This window comes from Trichosurus vulpecula, chromosome 4 (genome assembly GCF_011100635.1).
Source record: "Trichosurus vulpecula isolate mTriVul1 chromosome 4, mTriVul1.pri, whole genome shotgun sequence".
NCBI classification, from domain to species: Eukaryota; Metazoa; Chordata; class Mammalia; order Diprotodontia; family Phalangeridae; genus Trichosurus; species Trichosurus vulpecula.
This window is the reverse complement of record NC_050576.1, coordinates 281,968,083-281,986,439: the sequence shown is the minus strand read 5'-3', so window position 1 is coordinate 281,986,439 and position 18,357 is coordinate 281,968,083. Positions and strand designations below refer to the sequence as shown.

Below are 18,357 nucleotides of genomic sequence, written 5' to 3'. Positions count from 1 at the left end.
GGGCGGGGGCGGCCCCGAGGCAAGGTGGGAAAGCGGAGGTGTGCGTGCGTGCGTGCGCGCCTCCGAGCAGGGCGCCGTGGGTGGTGCTGGAGGGCGTGGCCCGCGCGCGCCAGGCCGGGGCGTAGCGGGGCGGAGACCAGCGGGCCCGGGCCGCCGGTGTGTGCACTCGCCCGCTCACAGAGGCTGAGAGGGAGAGGGGCGGGGGGAAGAGGAGCGGAAATGGCGCCACGGGGCCGCGCGCCGCAGCGGCGAGCGGAAGTGGGTGTGAGAGCGGAAGTGGCCGGCTAGAGCCGGGGCTGGGCGGGGACCGGGGGCGCTCGGTGAGGCGGTAGCGGCGGCGGCGGCGGCGGCGGCGGCGGCGGCAGCGGCGGCTCCTCGGCGGAAGGTGCAGACCGGGTCCGGGCGGCCAGGTCGCCGAGCCGGGAGGGCAGGGGAGGAGGGCTCGAGCCGCTGCGCTTGTGTGGAGGCGTGCGCCCTGCCCCCTCCCCCCTCACCCCGCTCCCTCTCCCCACCTCCCCGTCCCGGTCGGGGGACAGCCTCGCGGCTCCCTCCTTCCCTCCCTTCACCCCTCACCCGCCCTCTCTCCTTCCCCCACCCGGGGCAGCCCCCGCAGCCGCCGCCGCCATGATCCTGTTGGAGGTGAACAACCGTATCATCGAGGAGACACTCGCGCTCAAGTTCGAGAACGCGGCCGCCGGGTGGGTGAGCGCGCCGGGGCCGGGGACGCCTGGAGCGACCCCTCTTCCTCCCCACCCCCTCCTCCCGGGCCCCGGAGTCAGGAAGCCCGCGGGGAGGGGGAGGAGGACCGCTGGGTGCGGCGGGGGAGGGGCCACCCCGTCATCGTTCTGGGGGATGGGGTGCAAGAGGATCCGGGGGACCCCGGCGCTCCCCAGCCCCGGGTGGAGGGGAAGCACGGGTGGCTTTCGTCCAGGTCAGCCGTCCAGCTGGGAAGATGCTATCTCTCTGCTTCGCCTTTGCCCCAAGCCCCGCGGGAGAGACGTGGACCACCTTCTCCTTCTCATTTTAATTAAATCTGCGGCTACCTCCACACACTCACCCGCGCACACTCACAAATCTGCCACACACACCCTTCCTTATCTCTGCCCGAGTGTCTCCTGCCCCCTTCCCCACCCAACGGCCTCCCTCTTGTGATTTATCCTTTAAATCCTTAAGTCTCCCAGACCCCCGAGCCTGCGAGCCTCTAGTCCTACTGGCCTATATTCTTCCCCACTCTCGTTCACGTTGCTAAATGACATTCCTTCTCTTTGGACCTCCGAAAGCCGGCCTTCGACTTGACCCTGTGGTTGTCTTGCAGGCGTCTTCACTGCTCTGCACATGGCAGGCATCTAATAAACGTGGGCTGAATTGAATCCTCCCAAAGCAAGCATTTCTGACCAGCCTGAGAAGCTGCAGATGGCAGAAAATTCTCCATAACCCTGCTTCCTCTCCCCCCCCCCCAATCAGGTTGCTCTTTCAATATTTAGAGCATATGGCCAGGGAATTGGGTTCTAATTCTGTGTGGCCTGTCTTTGTGGACCTGTTTCCTCAGTGTGGGGCTCATTGTCTCCGTTTTATAGAGGAAGAAACCCCTTTCTGACTTTAGGATTAAAAATGTTACTGCTTTGAGATTTCACAGAAGTAACGCAGTGGGGGGGAGTATTAAACAGTTTAAAATAAGCCAATTCAAGAAGCAGTGAAAAAAAGCATTTTTAACCCATTGTTTCAATCTGATATAGTGTATACAGTAATTTATCCATAAGTTTTTTCGTTATAAAACAAAGCATCTTTTTTTGTTGTTGTTGACGTGATGCAGGAAATAAATATATGTGCTTCTGGAGGGAATTTTACGGTGTAACTTTCAGATGGTTATTTTCATGCCTTTATTTTTCCCTGTAAGCCGCTTTTGCATTTTAAAAGTTGAAGTGAATCAGCTCCAGTTCCTATTTGGGGGACTTTCTTGTACCTTGAACAGTCTAGCATATAGGAGGAAGTTGAGTTAACTTCTGCATTTTTACAGCTGATCTTAATGCCATCAAGTCTTGACAGGCTTAAAGCTGAGGCAGGTTGGTTATTTGTAGATCTGTGTGATAAATATGTGTGTGTGTGTGTGCGCGCGCGCGCGCTCATTTTTTCAAGCAGAGGCATGTCTTGTGGTAAAGGAATGCATTTACTTCTAATTATGTTTTAATTTATAACTGAACCATCCCATTATTCAGACTTTAGCTTTTTATTTTTCTCTTAAAACTAGTGCTACAAATGGCAGGTGTTTGTTTCAGAGGGACCAAAACTAATTGGGAATACATTAAGTAGATATCCCAGAACTGATCACAGAGACGAGTTGGCTGTTGTTAAGTGATATGGCTTAGGACAAGTGGATTGTGGAAGGCAGCCAGGACCAAAACTAGTAGGATTCTGCTGAAAAGTTTATTGGAAATGGTGGGAAAATCCCACCTGCATAAAAAAAAAGGTGTATCCTCAGGCCGCATAGGTTATAGGTTCTCTAATGTCCTCAGACCTGCTGTGTGTTACCAGACGTACTAGTGGAATGAGGTGGCATGAAGCAGTAGAGTGGTTATCCTGACTTAATGTCCTACCAGAATTTCAGCAAAGACAGACACCTATGATTACCATAAACATGTATATTGTCCTAGCAGTGCTTTCAACCACAGGCAGGACAGAAAAGAGACATGTGAGAAAAGAGCTCTTAGAAAAAATGACAAGAGTTTGGAAGGATGGTCTCTTGGGGTTCAAGGTCAGAGAAAGACACCTAGAAAACTACAGGTTGGAATTCTTATTGTTTATGGGGAACTATAGCCCTTTCCAGAAAAGTGTGAATCTTGTGTTCTGACTGTTTAAACACAAGAAACACCAGAAGAACTCTTTGGAATTCTTACTCAGAATTCAACTATCCTAATTTTCCCTTTTTGTGAATGATTTTTTCCCCAGTGATCTTTCAATTCACCCAAAGTTTATTATAGTGATATCTCAGAAAAGTCAGAATTCCCATCTGCTTGGAGCACTGTTATCTAAACAAGTTTAAATGAATACATTTGGACAGTGGAAACCTTTTAATTTGGAGGTCATACAAATAAAGCCTAACTCCAAGCAGTTTACCTTTCATTATTATTAGTTTTGTGGGTATTGGCATATTAGAGGCAGCCAAATTTCTTCCCCAAATAAGACACTTTTGTAAGTTGTCATCTTCTTGACAGCCTTCAAACTAAGATGACATGACTGACTAGAAAGTTATAGCCAAATTATCATGAATATCCATGAAAATTAGAATGGATTTTTTTTCATTGCCTTTCCCTGTACTATTCTGGATGTTGGATAAATGGCATTTGTCAGATCATATCTTCACATCCATCCAGCAGCACTTCCCTACCTTTGGAGAGCAAACTTCACATCCAGAAAGGGCTTCCAATCCAAGTAGAGGTTATACAGCAAATATTCATCTATTCATCATTATATACAGCATGAGAATCTTTTAAGACTAAAAAGTCTTGCCTTTCAGCTTGTCTGAAGTTTGAATCCAAAATTTAGGAAATACTATCAGATGAGGATGGCTAGGGTGGCTATTGATTTTAGGTGCACATTGGCCCCTCACCACAGCCTGTGTATATTTGGGGGAGCTGTGGTTATATGAGGGGGAACAAAGTTACTTGGGAATTCAGCAAATAGCAGTGCCAATTGGGGTGGGCAAGTAATGTGGGAAGACAAATTTGAGCAAAGAATAAAGTCTGCTGTTACTTTTCCTTATTTTCATTCCTAAACATACTGCAGATATCCTCTGAGAGGCAGTCTGGCCTAGAGGGTTTTGGAATTTGTTTAGCACTTACGGAGAAATGGAATAAAGTGACTGACTTAGGTAGATTTGAGAGATAATAATCTAATTGAACTTCAAGTTCATCTATCCTAAACTCATCATCCATTCTTTTTGAGTTGACTTTATGTAGAATGGATAGATATTCCCTTTGCATAGAAGCTTGAAATTGGAGGCAGGAAAGCCAATGGATTTGGATTAAGAGGACTGGAGTTCAAATCCTGATTCTGCCCCTGTCTCTGACCTTAGAAAATCACTAAACCTCCTTGGGCCTTAGCTTTATAATCCCCAAAATATGAGGGTTGGACCTCTAATGTCCCAACTTAATTCTAGGCTCCTGGGACTTCATGGATCATATAGTTCAGCTGCCTCCTTTTTAGAAATCTTATCTCCTCCCTGATTTTCTGTGACTCTATCCTTAATTTTGGCAGCTTTGGGGTGTGGGTGTGGTTCCATCTATGGGTGTGGTGCTGCTTTGGGCGGTGTCTGGTTCTTGGCACTTAAAAGTTTGGTTCCACACTATTTAGTGAAGACCTACATGGCCTACCTGTGTACAAGCTATAATCGTCTTAGAAACGTCTCAGAAACAAGGGAATGATCAGAAACCTTTAAAGTGAGAAGAGCTTCGTTTTACTACAGAAAGAAGAAAAAGCAAAGGACAGGTATATACGTACTGATGCTGTACATTTTCAAATGGACCGACATTTAGGGATAATATCTCCATGACCCCTAAAAGAAAGGCTCAGTTGTTATTTCTTTTGGTGGTATATACTGCATTGTAGTGGCCAGAATATTGGATCTGGCATCCAAGGGGCTGGGTTTCTGCCTTTGCTATGTATCTTAACTAGCTCTGTAACCTTAGTTGTAAAATGAGGGCATTAAACTAGATGACTTAGAAAAGCCTTTCAACTTTCAGTATATTATCCTCTGAATTTACTTGCCAAGGTCATTGACAGATCAGTGATACACAGGAAGTTCAGAGCCATAAGAAAGAGGGTGAACTCTTTGTAAGAGTAAAGTTTTAGTAATAGTTCAGGAAACTCTTTTGAATGAATTGAGCAACCGGGATCACATGAGAACCTTTCCTGTTGAGTGATATATTTTAGTCATCAGATAATCTGACGCTAAATGAATCTCCATTTTCATCATTTTTGTGCCACTGGCCAATTCTCAATTTTGTGGGGTAGTCTTATAAGCTCCAGCCACAGTTTCAAGGTCCAGAATTTTCTTACCACCACCCCCTCCCCCATAAGAGGTTCAGTTCCAGCAATTTGGGCAGATTGGCCTTTGTCTTTTGTCCCCCTTACTTCCCTCCATCAGCCTGTGTCTGTGATGGTAAATCAAAAGCTACAAGCACCCTGTTTGAGGATTGAGAAATTATATTTCAAAATGAGAGACTGCCCTAAGTTATGATAGTTTCCTTTGGGACACAGTTATTAGGTGTGTAACTCCCAAAGTGTGACTCCTTATGAAACTTCTTTGGTGATTGAACATGCCACTTTGACTCCCAAGATCTTGAAAAAAAAATTTCATTTAGCTCCTTTTTTTATCATTCTCCTTAGCTTCTCCTTGTTCCCCTTTCTTGTAGCCTTAAATAGTCAACTAAAATATTAATGGCAGTGATTTGACAAATATTCTGTAGTCAGGCACAAACCACTTAGCATAGATCACAGCATTTTCTGCCATTGGGAAATAGTGCTTCTGGAATCCTGTAGTCCTGAGAAAATTTTCAGAGTTTTATAACTAGGATTAAAGCTATAACTATAGATTTAGAGTTGAAAGGGACTTTAGAAGTCATCTAGTATAAACTCATTTTACAGAAAAGAAAACCAAGTCCTAGGGAGGTTGGTTAAATAATTTGTTCAAGGTCACATAGTAAGCAGTAGAGCTGGGAGTTAAACCCAGGTTCTCTGGCTCTAAATCTAGTGCCATTTTCCTGCACCAGTGCTCATCACTGATGTTTAATGTTTGGTGGTAAAGAAAGGAAATTAATTCAGTTACTAGATCCCTGCGCTGCTTCTGAAGCCACATGGTTAGGTGTCTGCAGCCTGCCTCTGCACTGAACCAGGCAACACTACTCCTCATGCAGGCACAGCTCACTTCTGTCACAAACCAAGTTTCAGCTTCTTAATCAACTGGCTATCTTTATTATTCGTCTTTTGTATTTGTTATTCTTCTTGAAGAAGGTAGCAGCTGTATTGACTCTCTCATTTCATCTCTACATCTTCAAAAAGGAATCTCAATCAGATTCTGAGCTATATGTCCTACCTAGTTCTTTCATTCTTAGTACTCCAGAAAAGGCTATAAATACAATGTAGCTTTGTGTACAATTAATACATTTTACCTTTTCAATGTTAGTATGATATAGAAGCGTAAGAATTAGAACTGGAAGAGGCCTAAGTGATCTAAGTGACCTAAGTAATATTAGTTTAGTAGAATCCAGTTTCCACTAAGTTTAGTAAAATCCAGTTTCCACTAAGAATTATAAACCACTTTGTTTTCTGTAATTCCCTTGTAGTAGTGGAAGGCAACTGAGTATTAGTTCATTTTACAGGGGAAGCAGCTACAATACAAAAGATGCTATCAACTTAATTATGTGATCTAGAGCAAATTAAAATGAAGAACTAAGAGTGAGAACCTGGATTTCTTCCCTCCTGGCCACGTTACCAGTTTGGAAACAAAATGGAACCAATTTCATTGCAGGAAGTTGAGAAGGCTAACTAGTATATTCTCATCTGTGTCCTGTCATTGTACTTAAAGGAGAGAGAACAGTTCAATCATTAATAGAATGATCATCAGTTATTTACAAGTAGGAGATGTGATAGGCTATCTAACTGATGAGCCAGTATTTAACAAATACCTACTGTGTGCAGAGCACTACAGAGAAAATAGTAGAAAATTTGAGTAATATACTTTCTTCTTTTGGTTAGACAAAACATAATATGAAAAATAGAGAAATTAATACCTTAAATTTACATGGGGTGTCCCAAAAGATTTTTGTCAGTCCCTTCATATTCATTCTCACTTTTGTCCTCAATAATAATGTGAATGAGATAAGGAAACTGTTTAAGACTCATGTGAAATGACCTGTCTGTGATTATCCAGTCAATCAGGAGTGACATTGTGACCAAATTTATAAAATACTGACTTTTAGATACCACCTTATTTTTCCCAATAATAGAAAACTAATGCCACAGACATTTAATAAGCACCTGCTGTGTGTAAGAACACTGTGCTAAGTGTGGGGAAATAGAGAGTACAAACAAGATGTAGTTCTTGCCCTCAAGAACCTTACAGTCTAGTAGGAGGGCATAAGACTACAAAGTTACATAGTTATAATGCGCAGTACTATGCTATACTGTCAAAGGTTCTGCTTTGGAAGAAGGACTTGGAGAGATCAGAAGAGGTGCTATGTATGTTGGGCTTTAAAAAGTAGTTAAGAATTTGTCAGGCAAAGGGAGAAGGACTTTTAAAACATGGACATAGAAGTATGAATGCAAAGTGTAGTATATGTTTCAGGAGCAAACTGTTGTCCAAGTTCTGTGGGGATTACTAAAGTAGAGATAGTCTGGGAGGATTTCTTGAAGGTGGTAGTAACTTTGGGGCAGATCTGAAGAGAAGGGTATTATTTGGCAAAGAGGAGTGAAGTGGGCATTTTAAAGTGTGGTGAAATGGGATCTTGTAGCCTGAAATAAATCACCTTGCTGTTTTGTTTTGAAATCAAATTTAAATCCTCCTGGAATGGTACCTGTATAATTATCTTACTGCCTGTTAGAATATACTTCCGTTATCCCCAGGTGGGATTGGAAAAGCAACCAAGAGGTTTTTTGTTGTTGTTTTTCAAATTGTTAGCACTTCTATCCTGCTCTCAGATACTGAACTAAGAGCTGAGGTGCAGTGTCAGCTAAGTAAGGAACATAGTAGCAGCCAGTATTTGAGAAGACCCTGAAGTAATCATGCTTTCTTTTTTCCCCACCTCAAGCACTGACCACATACAGATACTGTGAGGACATGAGGCAGTGAGCTGTGTAGTAGGATCAGTAATAAGTTGAAGGGTTCACATAGCCAGCTAGCTTTTTCAGAAGCTCATTTTAGAGGTTGAGGAAAGTGAGATTCTTTTCCCAATGTTCTTGAAGGTAAACTGCAAGATGATTTTATTAATTGACTTGGGAAAATTTCTTTCTGTTTTACAGAAACAAACCAGAGGCAGTAGAAGTAACATTTGCAGGTAAGTTTCATAACTTCAGTTGTATTATGGGAAGGTGGAAGACAAATATATATATAAAACAGAACCATCTGTAAAACAAACACTAAAGGTCTTAATACATTCACCAGCAATCAGCTTATATTCACCAACAGTCAGAAGAAATTTTTAGGAGAAAATTTAAGGTGTTAATGAACATCAATAGCATAGCATACTGGACAAAGCACAGAACACATAGGATTTAACCAAGCTTTACTACGCAAGGCACTTTTCACTTTTGTTTTTTCATCAGCAAAATGAAGAAGTTAATCTAGATCATCTTTAAGGCCCTTTCTGACTACCTATCTTGGCAGATTAGTCTTCATTCTGTGATGCAAACTAAATCTCTCTCTGGGTTTTGTCATCCCAGAAAATGTTGTACAAAGCCAGTGAATGGGATGTCTTCACTAAAAAATTCATAGATAAAAGGTTACCTGACCATAACTGAAGACTTCTTGTAATTTGCTAGTCTTCTCTAATGCTCCCTCCCCTAAGTATCCTGTAAACTAGGATTGCTGACCCCATTGTCTGCAGGTACTCATCATGTTTGCTGGACTCACATAGATAAGAGCTACTGGTTCACTAAAACAGGTGGATTTCTCCTTTCCTTACCACCTATAAGTTTGGTGTCTTTGAATTATGTTTACACTTTTATTTCCTGTCTTTATGTGTGTTCTGAATTTTCTTATCCACATATGAACAGCTTTCTTGAGTGCCCTGATCTAATTAGAAATCTTTCCGTTTTTGTTTTGTTTTGTTTTTTGTGGTTTTTTTGGTTTTTTTTTTTTTTTTTTTTTTTGGTTTTTTTTTTGTTTGTTTGTTTGTTTTGGACTGAAAACTGAGATACCTTTTTTGTCACTATAGAGGAAGTTTTGGGAGATAATGACTGCTGAGTTTTAACTATAACATACATTCCGGTTCTAACAAGATAAATCATGAGTTGACTGGCTTTGGCAGTACCTTACTTGCCTCTTCATGAATGTTGTTATATCTTTTAAAAAGTGGCTAGAATATGTATGTGGTTTACAAAACTAGGTTGTTCATTCTTGTTTTATGAACCATATAGTGTAGTACTTAATAAGATGGTAGTTTAGTTTCATGAACCACACAGTTTAGTTGTACCATGCAGTCTATAAGCCAAAATACAATGAACCCATTGGGTGAAAAGGGAAATACTTTAAAATTAGGCAAAGTAGCCTGGAAGTGGCCAGGAAGAAGGAAAGCTGCCAGGACTCGAGAGCTTGGAAAGGCTTTTTGTCTTATGTTTTCTGGCAAATGAACAAACATCATTTGTACCGAGCAACAAGGTGTGAAAAGTGTAAGAATAGCTTAGTAAGTTTAGATAAGATTAGGGAGGCCAGTACTTAAAACTTCTAATCATAGTATTGCCTCTGACTTCCACATAAAAGTAAAATGTTATGTTTTACATTTTCATTTTATGCCGACCTGTCTTAAGAGTATAAGGATAAGCTAGTGATCACAAAGCTTTTAAGAATGTGCTGAGTAATAATATGCCCCCTGGCCAGCTAAACATCCTTACCCTGTGTTTCTCCCACAGACTTTGATGGAGTCCTTTATCATATTTCAAATCCCAATGGAGACAAAACAAAAGTAATGGTCAGTATTTCTTTGAAATTCTACAAGGAACTGCAAGCACATGGAGCTGATGAGGTGAGTGCCCTCCTGTTTTCCTCATGACTCTTTGGTGTTCTACCTTGCCTTTCATTGGCAGCTTCCCACAGAGCAGTGTAGGCTAAGTCAACTCCACTTTCTTCAGTGTGTCACACCTAGCAAAGGCCAGTCTGGACTGTTGACCCAATTCTAACCAGTGACTATCAAACTGTTTATCTCATAGTGAAGTGTGGTATCTATTTTCTTAAATAATCACCCCCTCCAAAAACTTGGGAGAACTTGACGGTCTTTAAGCAGAATAGATTGACCAAAGACTGAATGATATACTGACTTTTTTGAAGATAAACATTGTCCATATTTCTTGACCATTAGAAGAAAGAATAGCTGGAACAAGATATGTTTGATTATGATTTTGCTTTTTTTTTTTTATAGGGTTATTAGTTAGAACCATTCTGACTAGGAACACTATACAAAATAGAGTTGTCTCCACCAGATTTTTTTAAAAAGTTTTAGGCTTAGTTCCCCATTCTAGAAATTAGAAGAAAATCCCCTTTCTTTTTAGTCTTGCAAATTGAGCGTTCTTTGTGCCTGGACTCCCTTCTGACCTTAGCTGTCTTAGAGGAAGTAAGATGGGGTGTCTAGGCATTGTGAAACCCTTAACTGCCATACTTTGTTCATTGGCTGTTGGCTGATCTCTACAGTGACAGGTTTAGTTCCTGTTGAACTATATTTGCTCTGGGGAGGGCCATTTATGGAAGAAAGAAAATGCTTTTACATTACTGTATGAGTGCTGTGGTTGGGTTTCAGAGCAGGAAGTATGACTCAGTTCCTGAATTAGTTTTCAAATAGCCTAGTTTTAACAAACTGAGTCCTTGCAGTATTGAAGGAAGATGTAGCTATTTCTATTCATTTTCTCTAAGATAAGGGAAACAATTATTGAATTATTTAAAAGGATCACAAAAAGAGGTTAAATAATATTTTTAAAAATTTCTAAATAGCTTTTAATAGACTGGGATTTGACTAAGTGTTTTTCTTCAAGCTTGAGGGTTCAGCAAAGTAGAGATGGTCACTTCTTTTGGTGGTCCTGATTTGCTCTATCATGAGGAAAAAATGTTTACAGAGTAAAGTTCTTTTACCTAGAAAAGAGAATGGGGAAAGGGGGAACTGACAGGTAAACACAGTCTTTAAGTGCAGGTTTGTTGTAGGAAAGTTCTAATCAGCCTTCTCTCCCCCAAGTTCAGCACAAGAAGAAATGGACTGATGTTCTAGGAAGAAAGGATTTTACTGTCAGAACTACCTGGCAGAATTATTAAATGCACCAGACAGCTGAAAGACCTTGTGTAATAATTTTCCCCAACAAAAAAAACCACTCTCTTTAATGATTTTGATGAAGAAAGGGGAAAAATACTGAGCTCAGTTTTTTCTCCTACTCCATGGCCCTGGGAGGAAGGGACTTTAGAGCAGGTTGTTCTGTTTAACTGCAGGGGTCAAAGAACAAACACCTACTGCTTGGGTGGAGTGAGGAGCCTTCACAGTCTGGGAGCCTCATCAGCAACGAATCACTCCCTGAGTCAGTTAAACAGTGACCAGAGTGTGATAATGAGAAGCACTTTGTTCCACGTCTGAGGATCTCAGGCCTAGCAGGCTTTTTCAGAACAGAAGGCATCTCCTGATGATAGGGGAAAATGTGACAGTGACAGGCTGCTTCCTGATGTCATGCTGGAAAAGTGAATCATGGTTAAAGTGCATTTCTGGAATCATGTTGGGGAGGCAATGGGTTTGCTGAGGTGGGAGGAAAGGGGCGATAACAGTGCTTAGATGCGGTATGATTTGGGATTTGAGTACCTGTTAAATCTTTGCAGAACTTGGCTAAATCTTGAGAGTCAGTTTTTGCCTACCTCTCATTCACCTTTTTCTCACATTCTTCAGGAAGTAAGAGAAGTATAAAGTACTTAAAGGACCAAATTAAAATTTGCCAGCTTCTCTTAACCCTCTGGGCATACATATGGTTTATTTCTCAAATACTTTAAGAGTAAGGTCTGGGGATTTTGTGGTCAGCTCCCTCTGTACCACTTAAAAGTCTAGGACCTTAAGGCTCTTGCTTCGCTTTCTCTTCTGTCACACAAAGAATAGAGATTCAATTCAAGCATTTATTAAATGGCTGCTATGTGCTAGGGACTGGAGGATACAAAGACAAACTGACTATCCTCACCTTATCTACCACATGAGGCAATGTTTAGGGCTAAATATGTGTATCAGCATAGTATAATGAATTACATTATAAATGCAAACTATTATTTCTTTATAAAGGCCAGAGGATACTGAAAAGATTGTTACATTCTTGACAGCTTTATTACTGATGTCTGTTAATCTCCAAATGTAGTCATCCCTCAATGTTTTGGGGTTTCATATTGACAAGTACTATAAGTCTACATACATAAATTTATTATCAGCAGTTAAATTTTGTTAAATATTTCAGTGTGTCAAAGAACTATGGGCTATACCCTCTTTCTTGCAGAAGGAAATTCATGAAGCAGTTGCTACAGCTACAGTGGTGGCTGCAAAGACTGCGTAGTACTCAAGATACTAATCTCTCTCACATAGAAACTCCTATGGGTACAGTGTGTTGTGTTGTGTTACTTGTTTTGTGTGTTAAACATGATCAAAATTATTAAAATAACGGTTTGGGGTGGGGCCTAGAATTGTTCGAAGTTTTTCACATTTTTAGGGGTCATGTGCCTCTAACACCCTGCTAATGTTAAGGGACAACTATAGCTGCTTTACTTCTCTCCTTCACCTCTTTGCCCACTTTCCCTCCATTCTAGCTCTCAGATACAGCAGTGAAAGGATACTTCTGCATACTCTGCTTAAAAACATCAAAACTTTCAGTTGCACACAGAAGGAGGAGTGAACAGTGGAATGACTGAGGAAAACAGAAGTTCGATTTTCTGAGTTTATCAATTTATTAAGCAGTGCATGCCAGTTGCCCAAGAAATCAAGACCTGTAATTACCTTAATAAAAATGTCTTATCTCTCCCCTTCTTCCTTCACACCACATTGTTAAATTCCTGAAAAGCAATATATAGGAGGAGACAGACTTTTATATATTAAAAACAATTGAGCAAATAAGGCAATTAGTTAAAAGGAAACACTGCAACATCAGGTGATCTGATTTCTGATTGTACGAAAGGTTAGGGACTTTGCAGGCTGGGAGGGGGGAAAGCAAACAGGTCCAATTCCCTGAAATCAGAAAAAGAAGCACTCCGTTCCCCCTCCCCCCCCAAATGTCTATATAATCAAAGGGACATGGAAACAATAATTGATTGATCAGTATAGGGCCAGTTTTCAGGTAAAATATATGGGTTTCGTGAGAAAACTTGCATCAGTCTTTGGACCTGACTGGGTTCCTGGTCAGCATAAGCTAGGTCCTTAGTTAAGAGTCTCTAACAGCATAGAGAGGTAGTCCAATTTGCCAGCCACCCAGGGCTAAATTCAAACAATACGATAAGGTTTTCTCCCGATTCCCACAGCTGAATGAAGTATTCTCACAAGATAGAATTTGGACTAGACCCATAATTGAATAGAAAAGGAGTGGAGCAGGCTCCAGATTTGTTACAAGATGGAGTCAGTGTGGTTTACTTGCTGTCCTAATCCCCTCAGCTGCATAGATGGGGTGGAGGGTGGAGACTCACACTGGGTGCTAACTTGTTCAAGCACCCAGAAGCTACATTCCTCCTCTGGCTCTTCCCTTCCCTCCTTACCTTCTCCTTACCCTACCCCCAGCCCCCTTTTTAGAAATGTGAGAGAAAAGGTGCCAGGGTCATTGTTAGAGACAGGAAGTAAATGGACAGTGTCTGCTGAGTGCCCTCTTTCTCTCTATGAAGGAGATTAGTGTTGGGCAAGACTGGATATCTTCTGAGGGTAGAGGGAAGGTAGCTCTCTGGATCTAGGGAGGAAAGCGTTACAAGTTGTCAAAGGGACAGAAAGCCACTATTTAAATAACCTATCTAGACCCCAAGTCGGGACAAATCCTATAACCAGATTCACAGTGTAGGCATTGTCTTAGAACCCCTGGTGTCCAACCTCTGTTAACTCTTGTCTGTGGGGTCATTGCTTCCCCACCTGCCTGCAGTGATTGGAACTACCTGAGGAGAGTAGCCCTTACTACATTTAGGGTGAAGTTATTGACCACTGGAGGAAACCTTTCAATCCTTGAAGGGCATGGTCTTTGGAGGAACTGAATAGTGATGGTTCTGGAAAGTCAACCCAACACTGTAGTCTTAACATATCATGTTCTTTTCTTTATTGTCTTCCACGGGTATGGAGAGAAAGCTCTTGTGTTGGTTAAAAACATGATTTGGATTTCCTGGGTCCTCACAAATAGTGGCTTTTCTAAATTGAATAATCTGCACCTCAAAGCATTAATTAAATTAAATCAAAGCTACACATCTTTCAAAATGGAACTTTCAGGGCAGGAACTGTATCATACTCATCTTTGTAACCCAAAGTACAACTAGCACAGCCTATTGCTACCTAGTAGGCATTCCATAAATACTTGTTGAACAGTCTCCCCACACCATTGGAGGTCATCTACAAGCTTCAGAGCAGTCAGTGTCCGCCAAGGGAGGAGGAGGTCAAACTAGGTGCTGAGGGAAGATGGTATTAGGACAAGCCATAGAAAGATCCTGAATAAGTATCTCAGCTATGTTTTCTCTTTATCTCTGAATATTAACTACAAATTGTTAGAAGTAGAATCTTACCTGATTTCACCTAAGAGATCATGTAGTACAGCCTTTTATTTTACAGATGACCATACAGGTTTATAGGGTTTAGGTGATTTGCCCGGGGTGGCAAAGCTGGGACCCAAACCTTGGTTTCTTAAAAGTAGATTTGTTGGGACTATAAGCTTTCAAAGACAGAACAATAATGTCTGGGATCCAGCTGTCTATGGCCCTTATTTTTTTAAACTAACTGAAACTTCCTAATTTTTAAGAAAATAAGACAATCTGCTAACTGAAATCAGCCCAGGTGATCTTGGTTTTTGTCTTGCATTTTCTTGAAGTTAGTGGATTGACTTAGTCAACTGATAAGTAACACAGCGTGCCCTCACACTCGGGGTTAGAGGACAGTTGTGCATAATGTGGTAGGACTTTGAGAAAAGGTGAACAATGTAGAGGGGAGATATTGTCCTAAAGGGATAGGTGACAGAACTCTGAGAAGACAGTCTCAGATCTGTCTTGCTTGGTTATTCTTAAATGAGTGTTTTGTACTCTGCCCATAAAATAGAGTTGGAGGGCGAGATTACTGACTTTATATTCCAGCAAGAATAATGACTTGATTTCCCCCTCAGCTTGAAATTATTTCTTTTCCTCAAATCTGTCATACCACCCAGGCATCTTGTGTGTGTGTATGTGTGTGTATTTTTTCCTGTAATTACCTTAATAAAAATGTCTTATATCACCCTATCTCCCTTCACACCAGATTGTTATATTCCTGGAAAGCAAGCTTTGTCTCCCCAGGACCTGGCACATAATAGACCCTTAATAAATGGGTCGAATTGAACTTTACAAATAAATGATTAAAAAAAAACCTTTTGAGATGACACCGTGTTATTTTTTTTATTTTACAGTTGTTGAAGAGGGTATACGGAAGTTTCTTGGTAAATCCAGAATCAGGTAAGCTTCTGTAAATTAACACTTATACCTTAGCTTTTACTGAAGGATTTAATCTGAATGTTGTACCTTTCTCTCTTTTTTTAAGCATTTACATTTCATAAACCCAGTTTTTCCTCTGTATAAAAAAATTGCAAAAAAAAAAATAGCACTTGTGGCACTACTCTTTCCAATATTGGTAGTGGTGGATATGTCACCAAAAAATAGCATGGACAACTGTTGCCTAGATTTCCACACTGAAGGCTGCCATTGTTTGCCTGTTATGATTTTAAAAAAAAATTAATGCCTGCTTAATTCATCCAAAAGTTTTGGATGAATTAAGCAGGCATTGAATTTTCTTTTACTACTATTTTCCTCTCTGCTGCACAATTGAAGGAAGATTGTGGCTGAAATTGGGAGAAAAATATTTGTCTTCTCTTAACCTACTATCGATGGTCAACCATGGACTGACTCCAGAAGAGTTGAAAATATCTGTGGCCCACTTTGATGGGCACAGCTATGACTTACTGGAACTTATTTGGGAAGAACTGGTCACTGTATTATATCTGTGATTAAATTATATTCCCATGCCCTAAAACAGTTAGCCTGGCTCCATGTTGGAATAAGATTTTAAGTTGTAAAGCTGTTTGAAGATAAGCTATTTTCAGAAATATGAGCATCATTTGGTATTCGGGTAATGCCACCATTATACCTCATTTAAAAGTCTCCTGGAAGTGTAATGTAATGTAAAAAATACAAATAATGCAAAACAGTATTCTTATGTTTAATGCTTTTTTTAAAATTGTAACACCTGTAATTCCCCACTCCCACTCTCTTTTCTGTTTTGGAATGTGTTCCTTGCAGCCTATTACATTACTACGTCTGGTAACGTAGTTTCTGACAAAATAGAGTATCATTGAAACTCTTTGTAACTAGAGTTATTATAAAAGAGACACACAAAAGAAAACAGCTTACTGTGCCAGCCTCTTCTTTCATTACCAAGGACCGAATAAAATACAAAAGTCAAAATTCAGAGGCAAAAACCTGATTTTGATAGATTGGTTAGGATGAAATGTATTCTGGGGAGAGAGAGATCTTTCCTGCTTCCTCCCACCCCACACCAATGGCAGGAGACCATATGGGATCCCTATGGAATAATGTATATAATTGCCACAGAAATTGTATACAGTATACAATTAAATGCCAAATTTAAAAAAAAAAAAACTGAAGTGCCTCCCTCTTATTACTTTGGGATCATTTGTCTAATCCAATTTAGAAATCTTAGCCATAAGGTACTGAATTTTTACTTCATACTGCCTAGCATTCTCTCCTTCCTCAAAGTCAGACTTGTTTTAGTCTTGCCTATATTTGTTTTGTCTGGCTTCTAAAATCCAGTAGACCCCAGCTCTGAAAATATTCCCTTTCTTATCTTCTCCCAGCTCATCTGTTTATCTGGTTCCCGGGTACCCAGAATGGGGAGGTTATTGTAATTATTTAATGTTAGAGTGCCAGCAATGTAGTAAACACTGTCCAGAACAGAAATTTAAGGAACTCATGACCTTCAGGTTCATGATCATAATGGGACAGGCCCAACAAATACAGAGAATGGAGACACTCTTGGACAGAAGAAACAGTAACAGCGCAGAAGTCTGATACATTCAGCAATTTGAAATTCATACCATGCTGGTAGAAACCTATTCTGTGCCCAAGTTTCATCAGTTGCCTAGGATATGAATCAGCTCTATTGAGTCCTCTCTCATTCATACCCAAATGTCTCTTTTTACACAACCCCATATGATTTGGACCTTTTGGCTCATATTAACAACATATATCTAATCACTAGTTTCTGAAATTCCTAATTTTCCCAATGCTTATTAGATGCTAATTATGTAGGTTCTTGGCATGTTTCCCTGGTAAGAAAATGTCTCTTAGTTTACCCTGAACCTAAAGGAATATTTTATGGATTCATTTATCAACTTACATTTCTGGCTTTATATTCATGGTTTTTAATGGTATGTTCCTTTTTCACAAATGTCTCTGAAACAAGCCAAATTTCTGATTGAAGTTCCCAGATTGTGTTCTTGAAAGCATTGTCTTTGTTCTAAACTGGAGGTGTCAAGCATGATGTCAGTAACACTCAAGAGAACCAGTTTAAAATGCATAAAATGTTAATATGTGGTTTTCTAAATCAACATGCCACCTTTTGCAAGGATCCTTACATATAGTTTAGTAAGTCCCTTGTTTTATGTGGGCTCAATACCAGTGCTCTGAACTATCAGGCATCTTGGTGTCACTTAAAGTTTTTATTTTATATTCATTAAGTGTTTTCATATTTGTAAGCATCCTAGAAGATTATAAGATGGACTTTAATTCAGCCTAGTGCGGTAAAAGGAAATGGGCAGTATTCTGCTTGTTTTACAGATAGGGAAAGGAGGCCAGAATTAACGTTAAGTAAGTTAATGTTTAAACTCTAGAGCTTTTGTTAGAAGAGGTTAGTGAGAAGAGTTTGGTAGACTTTTTTTAAAAAGTTAGTATTTTTCAATTAGCAAAAATGTTTTCCATTCCAACTTCCTGTCAAGCCAAATAGATTCCCGCGTTGAGCACGTCCAGAAAACATATCTCAGTCCGTACTCTTGAGCTCATCCCCTTCAGTCCAAAGGTGGGTAGTGAAATCTCGGCAGGGATGCTCTGGACTTATGGCCAATCATTTCATTGTTCAGAGTTTTTAAGTCTTTCAAAGCCATTTATTTTTTACAGTATTTTTGTAAAATTGTTCCTGCAGAATCTTCTTTTTGCATCGCTTCATACAGGTCTTCCCAGGTGTTTCTGAAACTGCTTCCTTAGATCATTTCTTCTGACACCGCAGTATTTTATTACATTCACATGCCATAATTTGTTCAGCCAATCTACATTTGATGAGTATCTCCTTAGTTTCCAGTTCTTTGCCCCCACAAAAAAAAAAAAACCTGAGTAAATATTTTTATACGAGTCCTTTTTCTCTTCCCTTG

At 40.5% G+C, this 18,357-nt stretch overlaps 1 protein-coding gene across 1 annotated transcript in view; it reads left to right on the top strand.

Moving 5' to 3' along the window:
- The first annotated feature begins 272 nt into the window (after positions 1-272).
- The window catches only part of ARPC2 (actin related protein 2/3 complex subunit 2), a 39,907-nt gene continuing 21,822 nt past the window's right edge, over positions 273-18,357 (top strand). The window contains exons 1-4 of the mRNA XM_036756305.1: positions 273-698; positions 8,017-8,051; positions 9,625-9,737; positions 15,328-15,373. Coding sequence (XP_036612200.1) covers positions 625-698; positions 8,017-8,051; positions 9,625-9,737; positions 15,328-15,373 — 268 coding nt within the window. The 5' untranslated portion in view covers positions 273-624. The remainder of the gene's footprint in view (positions 699-8,016; positions 8,052-9,624; positions 9,738-15,327; positions 15,374-18,357) is intronic.